The sequence below is a fragment of the Engraulis encrasicolus genome, chromosome 6 (assembly GCF_034702125.1).
Source record: "Engraulis encrasicolus isolate BLACKSEA-1 chromosome 6, IST_EnEncr_1.0, whole genome shotgun sequence".
Taxonomy (NCBI): Eukaryota; Metazoa; Chordata; class Actinopteri; order Clupeiformes; family Engraulidae; genus Engraulis; species Engraulis encrasicolus.
Genome location: NC_085862.1, coordinates 23793498 through 23803497, shown reverse-complemented (window position 1 = coordinate 23803497; position 10000 = coordinate 23793498). Strand labels below are relative to the sequence as shown.

General features: G+C 44.3%; 2 protein-coding genes across 2 annotated transcripts in view; one reads left to right on the top strand and one right to left on the bottom strand.

Annotated features, from left to right (window-relative positions):
* The window catches only part of LOC134450929 (desmoglein-2.1-like), a 511642-nt gene that overhangs the window by 295650 nt on the left and 205992 nt on the right, over positions 1-10000 (top strand). The window lies entirely within an intron of this gene.
* The window catches only part of dsc2l (desmocollin 2 like), a 45308-nt gene that overhangs the window by 27048 nt on the left and 8260 nt on the right, over positions 1-10000 (bottom strand). Inside the window, exon 5 of the mRNA XM_063200985.1 lies at positions 1678-1833. Coding sequence (XP_063057055.1) covers positions 1678-1833 — 156 coding nt within the window. The remainder of the gene's footprint in view (positions 1-1677; positions 1834-10000) is intronic.

The window sequence follows — 10000 nt, the reverse complement described above, 5'->3', positions numbered from 1 at the left end:
ATAGACACTGAAACAGTGAGAGAGACAGACAGATAGACAGTCATCTTTGAATCAGAGAAGGGGAGTAAGTATTAATTCAGCTACGCCTCATTTTGACTCAGAGTCTTAAGGTAAAAGCGTGTGAGTAATTGAGAAGCCGAGGGGTGAAAATGGATGTGAAATGAGAAACGGAGCGATGAATTATCAAATGATCTGATTAATGTGTTAACGCTGATTTGAATTACTCAGCCGTGATATGGGGATAAAAAGTGCTGCGTTTTCTTAGTTCCTCCCCACAGCCATTCCTCACCCAAATGAAAAGCCTCCTACCATTATAATGAAACAAGGCATGTAAGAAGCATTAAATGAATCACATTTCTCAGTAATTACTCTTTATTACTATATATTGCATCACTCTTTGAGCCACTCATTTTAATGGAAAGTAATCAACTGACCTCCACCCTTTCTTCTCCTACTGAATCCCTTCCACCCTAAGTGACATCTGTAAGAAGGCCTATGCAAAGACATACTGGGCTCAACAAAGTGTGGCGTAGTGCGTATTCTTATATCTGTGTATAGCCTGCTTGTATGCAAGGCTCCGACCCTGACCGCTCCCTACAGCTCCACCCAGGGGCAGACATCACAGGCTCAGAAAGTAAAAGCCCCGCTTCATACTATAGCCCCTTTTCAGATATTGAAGCAAATTAAAAGTTAAAGCGCATCATGCTGTAGCGATATAAGACGTGTCCGCTTGGTTTTCCATCAAAAAGACTATTCTAGCGAAAAAAAATGGCACCACAATCGATGCACATTTTTCTGACTCGCCAGATGATATTCCAACAGTTTAGCGGAATAGAATACAGTTTGTGATTAGAACGTACGAAAGAGAGAATATCCTGCATGAGATGCAAAACCAGGTGTTCGAGCAAGTGTTGGATCTCTCAAGTCAGGTCCAGTCACAGCTTCTGCACCGGCATGGCTTTTCTATATTGCATTAAACCTTTTCCATCAACTTGCAGTGATACGACTTTCCCCAAAACCATATCTTCCGAGTGACTTTATTAACTGTTCAACAACTGTTCGAGTGTGTCACACTAACTTCTCAGATTTAAGCAAAACATGTTGATGGAAAAAGGGCTTGTATTTGCTCAAGGCAATTCACTGTAATGAAACAGCTGCTGTTACCACAATACCACAATTACCACACCCCATTATCCAGGTAGATGAGCTAATTAGTGAAATCACCTGTCAGGGCCACAGGCAGAAAGAATATCTGTCAGGACTTACACTTTCTCAATCCAGTTTGTCTCACTTCAGAAAAAAAGTTACAGCTAAGTGTAATGTCATGTATAATGATTGTCTTAGGATCCTCCTAAAGAAACCAAGGAGTACTAGAGCAAGTGGGTTATTCTGCAAATTTGGTCTAACTATGGCACTGTTAAGAAATCTTACCTTTAAGTTCGTGAGCAGGCTTAATTGTGCAAAAAATGAGCTTATCGCTCAATTGGTTGATCCAAGTCGTAGCTCTATAAGATATATGTCTACTATCTGGGAACACTGGCATGAATGCCTTCACTAGCTTCCTTTTATTGTATGTGTATTTTTTTTATTGTATTGTTGATGTGTGTATTGTAATGTGTCCAATGTGGGCCCTGAGCCTGTAATAAAGTTTATATATAAGGGGCTACCAATGCTTACTATGAGCTGGGGGAACTCCTCTCGGTCCAGGGGGCGGTGCACCCTCAGCAGCCCAGTCTGCCCTTCGCAGGAGATCACCCCAACCGGGTGCTGGTTCACGCCCGGCCCACTGATGCGGTAGTACACTGTCTGGTTCTGCATGGAGTCTGACCCAATCTGAGACAGGGAGACAGGAGGTGGTGAGGTGAGAGGAGAGGAGAGGAGAGGAGAGGAGAGGAGAGGAGAGAAGAGAAGAGAAGAGAAGAGAAGAGAAGATAAGAGAAGAGAAGAGAAGAGAAGAGAAGAGAAGAGAAGAGAAGAGAAGAGAAGAGAAGAGAAAAGGACAGGAGAGGAGAGGAGAGGAGCACAGATGACAGGAGAGGAATGGCAAGAAGAAAAGACAAGACAAGACAAGAGAAAAAGAAAGGGAAAGAGAAATAGAAACAGGGAAAGAGAGAAAAAGAAAAAGAGCAAGACAAAGACACAAATGGATGGGACAACAATGAAATCAAACTCAGAGCAAGAGACAGAGAATATAGTAACTATTGCACCTTTCATCGTCTTAACTTTCTCTAGCTCTTTCAGCGTCAACAACTCAAAGAAGTCAGACATACGTATACTGTACATGTAAAAGTCTATCACTAGCCAAACACTAGTTACCAGCACTCGAAATTAACTGTTTTCATCACCTGCCAAAATGGATAGTAGTGAGTAAATCCTACTAGCCAAACACACATTCACTAATGGGTCAAAGTGGCTAGTAGGTTGGTCTTTTCTACTAGCCAAACTGGAATTTCATCAGCATTAGGTCGGTTGACTGGTGTTACTGTAATTTAGAGCCCTGCTAGTTATATTAAAAGTCTTCCAGAATCTCGACAGGGGAGCGAGGGCAAGAGATCGAGAAGAAGAGAGCAAACGTCTATGACTCATCAGGGAGTCCAGTCAGTGTGAGTGTCAGTGCCCTGACTTTCACATCTGCACAGGGAGACATTGTTCACACGCTGACGCAATGCACACAAATGTGTCAGTGGGACACTAAACCACACATAGCAGCAAAAGGAGCAAAATTAGCCCACCCCCGCTGGCAGACACACTTGACTTGACTTGATGAAGAAATAAGACACACACACACAGATACGCAGAGATGGAAACATACAAAGAGACACACATACAGATGGTGTAACTTCAATCTGCTCATTACCGTGCCGGGCCGCGGCAGCGTACCGTGATCATTACACCCTGTGGCCATTCGGAATGCGGGGGGCAGTATAGCACCGCTTTTGCAGAGCAGCGTCTGCCTGTGTCTGTGGTCTGTTTGTGCTTCCGTCCTTGCCCGTCCCCCAGTTTTAGTAGTAGTAGAAATACAGTCAGTAAATTGCATGTTTTATTTAGCATTGGGCATTTGATAGGGCATTTGATAATAACACAAGTGTGAGCCCTAAACAAGACCACAATGTGAATTTAAACTCGACTTTTTTCTGTCTTGCATTCACCGTCTCCCAATCCGTCTCTAACTTATTTCAGCACTATTCAAGCCAGGAACGGGTATCCTCAGGATACAGAGTTTGCATACCTACTACAATTTGAACCGGTAAAGACAATTAAAACCGACTCAATCAGACAGGAACACCATTGTAATTAAGTGTGTCCCGTAACGCCAGCATGAGAGAGATCGAATTTTAAATTTGGCGACGACATTGTGTTGCACGTAACATTGGGCATTTGATAATAACACACGCGCGAGCCCTAAACAAGACCGCCAGTCGACGGTGTTTTGTTTTTATTATTCTGCATTCATGCCAGGAACGGATTGTGAACACTTATGACTGCTTCTTTGGAGGCTGGATAACCTGTCACACCACGACGTGTCACAAAAGGCTGTGCACTGCCTTTAAAAAAAAAACACACAGCAGTCGTATTGTCACGGGGGTGACAAACTTGGACTAACTGTTATTCTCACTGATTGCAAATGTTTGCAGGTGCCAATGGGAAGAGGGAGAAATGTGATTGGGTGTACGGGGTGGGTATGGGCTTTTTGAATGCAGGTGGCAAGATGGCGAGGAGGATCCGGAGGAGGACGAGACGCACAGCTACCGCACGAGAGAAGGGTCGGAGAGACTACCGCGACCGGGGGGCAGCCTTGGGAGGGGGGTGAGCTGCACGCCGGTATCCGGATGGGGCCAGGAGAAGATGGGGCACGCGTTCGGTCCTTTGGACGACACAAGCAACAGACGACTACGAATGGCGCGGACGGCATATTGCCTGAACGAGGTTTGCAGCCAGAGTCACGAAGAGGTTGCGTTGGAAAGCTGGTGGTGGAGGACGCTCACCACCGAAGTTAAGTGCCACGCCTGGTCACCATAGCCTTCACCTTGAAGCCTCCTCCCCGCTGTGTGCGCTGCCCCTGGCCCGCTCTGTCTGTCACTCACTCACTCTCTCACTCCCGGACCCAGCGAATGCACGATCGGAAAAGACTTTTTGCGCAGCGAGGATGGCCACCCCTACACCATCGTTTTATGTGTGCTGTGTTGGTTGCTGTGCTGCTCACGTGTGCTCCTTTAAATAAGTAGCTTAGTTACTCGTGCTGTGTAGGCCTATTTTATTCACAATTGGTGATGGGAGTTAGCATCCCCCTGTGCGTTATTCATACGAATTCAGAGACTGGAAGCCTGTTTACCCTTCTCCTATCTCCACCAGCTGATCCGCCTCCGCGTGCCCAGACGAGCCAGGTGGCCCCGCCCAACCTGTCGGAGGCTACGATGCGCACGGACCGAGTGAGAGGTTTGAGGTGCTGATCAGAGACATTGGACCAAAGGACCCCGCGGACAGAGAACTGGTTACACATCCACACACACACATACAGAACTATGTCTCCAAATAGAAAATAAATACTTGATTTAAATGACTTTGTTGTCTTGGTGTTTCCTGATGTGTACAATGCTCCTCGGGGTAGTTGGTATTAAGTGGGGGTGCCCAAAGGTGTAGGTTTGGCTGGGAAAGTGGTGGGGACATTTCAATGGCAAATTGTCTGTATATGCTGTTTTGCATTATATTTGTGAAAAAGTGATGTGAACAAGCTAGGTTTATCTCAAAAGTGGTATGGACATGTCCCCACCATCCCCCCCTAAAATTACGCCCATGGGGGTGCCGCTGTCAAACGCGCACCCCCCACCTGTGACAGTATGATAAATGTTAAGATAAGTGTGAAATTCTTTTTTTTTTTTTTTTGCTTAGGCCTATTTTTTTTTGCAAACGAATTCATTAATAGGCCTAATTACTTCTATTGTTAAGGCGGCTACAGAGTATAATTTGTTTTCATTATTTCATAATTTTTGTTGGTGGTAAGCCTATATAGGCTACTATATAGGCTATTTTTAATTAGGCTATTTGAATGATTCAACCAACCGCCCGAATTTAATTAAAATATTTGGCTATAGGCTACTTTCGATTCGATTGTGTGTGCTCTTCTTAAAACCTGATTTTAATATGGCAACCAAGCATAGGCCCTACACATTGTGAGGGACTAAACAAGTGCGTCCAATGCGAATACTCCCTCTTGTGTTGTTGGAGAGAGAGAGAGCTCTTTTGTGTGCGTGTGAGGGTTTAATCACCCCCTCCCCCACAGACAAACATTCACTCCGTCACACAGTTGAAGACTGTAGTTAGTTGACATCTATGTAAGCGCCCCTCCAAGCGTCTGCCTGTGTTTGTGCTTCCGTGCTTGTCCATCCCCCAGTTTTAGTAGTAGTAGAAATACAGTCAGCAAATTGCATGTTTTATTTAGCATTGGGCATTTGATAGGGCATTTGATAATAACACAAGTGTGAGCCCTAAACAAGACCACCATGTGAATTTAAACTCGACTTTTTTCTGTCTTTCATTCACCATCTCCCAATCCAGTTTGCATTGGCCTACCTACAATTAAATAAAATAAAAAAGACGGGTTTTTTTTAATTATTATTATTATTATTATTAGTGCTTGTGGACACTTGTGAACTATGACTCCTTCTTCGGAGGCTGGATAACCTGTCACACCACGAGCTCTTTTGTGTGCGTGTAGGGGTTTAATCACCCCCTCCCCCACAGACACACATTCAGTTGAAATTTATGTAAGCGCCCCTCCAAGCCGTGTTTAACAGTTTGCGGCCAAGAGGTTTTTTTCACGAGCGCGCGCGCGCGCACACACACACACACACACACACACACACACACACACACACACACACACACACACACACACACACACACACACACACACACACACACACACACACACACACACACACACACGAGAGATGCAAGGCAGAGTATGGATATTGTTTCAAAAGTTTGAATGTTTATTTGTTGTGATGTTACAAATAGCAATAAAAACATAGCCTAGATCAATCAATAAAAAGGCGTTCAAAAATCAAACTATGCCTAAAAATAAATCCTTACAAAGTCTTTTAAGTGTCCAGGTGTAGGCCTAGCCTAGCCTACTTCAATGTCCTTACTCCCGTGTCCATACTGTAAATCCCATGGTGCAAAAAGTGCAGTTGGCTAGTGACTCAACTAGGGTGGCAGCAACGCAGTCTGGTCTTGATTCAGAATTCACTCAGGACAAAGGCGGCATTCAAAAAAATCTAAGTAGGCTATGCCTAAAAATAAATCCTTACAAAGTCTTTTAAGTGTCCAGTCACCTGGATAGGCCTACAGTCATCGACCAAATCATCGATCTAGGTGGTGAGCCCACTGGTAGGTGAAGGGAAACAGTAGCCTAGAAATCTAGACGCCCCTAGCGACCGCAAATTGAATTTGCTGCACGGGTCTGGCTGCACTAGGCTAGGGAAACAGCGCACTACTGCACAAACAACAGGCCGAGTCGCAGGAGACACAGCGAAAGGGACGGAACGCAATTCTGGTTAAGCCGGGCAGAAAGGATGTTTTCTGCTGTCTTTATCTGCAGTGTAGCCTACATTAGGCAACTTGTAAAGGCTGCTGTGTAGGCATTGTCTACTAAAACTCTGTATACTTGTAAAATAAATGTACACTCTTACTGAAATGTCAAGTTTAGCCTACGTTTGTCTATACACAGAATTAAAAATCAATACAATAAAAACAATATGAGGTAATAAAAGAGTATGACGTGTGTGCATCCGTTTTTTTGTTCAACATTGTTCAACATTGTCATAAGATGGTGCGGAGAACCAGGTAAAGACCACAAATGCCCAGACGCTAACCAGACATGGATACCAAATTATTTCTATTTATTTATTATATTTTTAGGCTTAAACATATGTTAGCCTACTAAATATTGAAAGAAGGAAAAGAAAAGACAGGCACGTCGAGGCTACTGGTCGTAGCCTATTACAGCAAATCGAACATGCGCTTTATGCACACATAGCAATAAAGTAGTAAAAGGAATTCAACTTCGGAGCGCAGTGGGTTTCGTGGGTCCGGGGGGATGGTGATGGCACGTTTGGTGTCTTTCCACCACCCCTGCACGGAGAGTGCATGGATGGAAAGCATATCCATAAAGCATCTGCATTCCCTCTGGAAGAATTAGGCTACAAAGAGCTGGTTACAATTTCAGTAGGCTATTATTTCCATAAAGGAATCGAATAGCCTAATTGTCATAACAAAAATTGCAGTTTCAGTCAAATAGCTCATATTAAGTGGAGGACGAGTAATATTTCATAAGCATATTTTAGTTCATATATTATGTAATTCATTCTGCAAAAATTAGTATATTTTTCTCTCAAAAAAATGACATTGGTTTCAATGAGGGCACTCTTGTTCTGGCAGGGACTCGCTTTTCGGCACGACACAGTTCGTGCTCAATTTGAGCACGAAAACAGCAAAGACAATGTGATATTTCATTCAAATAGGGCCTACACACTCCAAATAAAACATTGGTCGGAGGGATTTTCAACCGGACCGCAGCGCGAGCAGACAGTCAGTGTGAAAAGCCAACTCTACCGGGAAAATCGCCGCTCGCTTACCATCAGTGCGCGAGCCCTGAAAATCGCAGCTCGCTTACCATCAGTGCGCGAGCTCTCGAAACAGTGAAGTGGCATATCGCAACAGCACATGCGGATCAGCCAAATCATATGCAACAAAGTCGCCAACAAAGCGAGGATTTAACGTTTAATAGGCCTATGCCAACGTTGTGTGAATACGGGAATTGGACAGCCATGCACTGTCCTTTCAATAGGTACTATAGGCCTAGTAGAATAATAGGTATAAGACCGCTTCGGTTTCTTTTCACCTCATGGGGAAAGCATAATTTCCATGCACTGCACGAAACTACTAAGCATAAAGTTAGCGATCAAACAAAAAATATTGGTTGTTGTCATTACAGCATTTAATGGCCTATGCTATGGCTGTTGTTTAAAATAGCCATTGGATTGCCAACCGTCCCTTGTATTAAGAAACAAACGTATGGATATGAGCTGACATGGGACTCTATGTCGTTCAAATGCAGGGAATTGCATCTGTTTTTTTCCCTTTTGTATTCGTTTGCGTAATTATAGTTTTTCTGTGCGTTCCGGGACCTCTGTCCAACTCACCGTCGCTGTGATGTCATATGTTTTTTGCGTTCCGGTACCTTGTGATTTACAAATTAAGCATTGATTACGGAAGTGTAGGTTAGGTTATCGCCCCAGCTGTTGGCGATGTAAGATAAATAGCCAACGCTTAAACACTCAAACGCGGCGCTGTAGGTTACTGCAGTGAGGTTTAGGCCCCCTATTGCACTCTCCATAATTTTTACCAAACGAAAAAAGTATCCACACCCAGATAACAAGTTTGAAGTTGCAATATTAGACGTTTCAAATCTTGCGATGCGAGAATCGGTATAGGGGCTTGTGGCTTCAATTTAGGTCTACACATAGCCTAGAGCTTGCACATTAATGGCAATTCATCCGATCATCATTAAAAAAAAAGAAAAGAAAATTCATTAGGCTATTTATTCTTTTTATGACTCTTCTTACTTCCTGGAGGTGTTCTCACACAATTTAATTAGGCATGTCGTTATCCGCTGAATCGGTGCGTGCTGGTGAATATGAGCATATTAATATGCCGTCAACATCGTCTAAAATATTCCATATGGTAATAAATGTTGACAACACATTTGCGCTTCTTCACCACTCTGTGCTATGGTTATCTGATATGAACAAGAGAGAGAGAGTGAGAGAGAGAAAGAGAGAGAGTGTGTGTGTGTATGTGTATGTGTATGTGTGCGCGCCCGTGTGTGCGTCTGAGTAAATGGGTATTGAGCGAGCGCTCCCAAGTGCCACCCGGCGGTTGTTTGGGTACACTGCAGCTAGGCCCGGTACGTACCGAGGTGGATGACGTGGCATTACCTCGGTAAAGGGTGTGCATTGTAGGGGGACCGACTGTACACATAGACACGCAGGCACAGATACACAACTACACAGACCCAGACCAAGACCCAGGCACGCACACACACACACACACACACACACACACACACACACACACACACACACACACACACACACACACACACACACACACACACACACACACACACACACACACACACACACACACACACACACAGACAATCACACAACCACATTCAATTTAAAAACAACAGCATATCAACTCAAGCATCATAAAAACACAACCGTACTAGTTGCGCTCCAGCCACTCCAAGCACGTAATCTAATAACAATATTGCCGCATTGCCCTGGGCCTACTGCTAAGCTATCGGAATGCGGTGCTAGTATCAGGACACCTGGGAGTCTGACTATGTAATCAAATGCTGTGGTACTCAACCATTTTTCAACAAACATCCCCTTGACCTCATAATAAGCCTTCCGACACCCCCTTGGTCCCATCATAAGCCTGCCAATGCTCCCCTTAGTTAACTTTAAAAAAAAAGACTAAAATAGACCCATATGGCAAGCACCTCCCCACCCTCCACCCCCACTGTATCCTCAATGCCCCCCTAGAGTTCCCTAACGGCCCCTGGGGGACTGTAGAGCCCCCGTTGAGAAACACTAGTCTAGATCAGGGGTTCTCAGATTTTTCCAACTTGGGGCCCACTTGAAATTGTTACAAATGTTTGGGGCCCACCTCTGGCCCAATAAAATAATAACAGTCTAATAAAATCAACAGCAACACACGCACAAAAAAATATGATCTTGATTTTTAGGAAATGATTTCAAGGCCCATCAGTGGTCCCCAGCCCATAGTTTGAGAAACACTAGTCTAGATCTAGATGAATGATTAATAGTGTAGTGTGTCTCACCTGTTCCAGGACTTTGGGGTACAACTAAGCACCCACACCACCCTCCACCCCCGCTGTATCCTTCTCAACACCCCCCCTAGGGTTCCC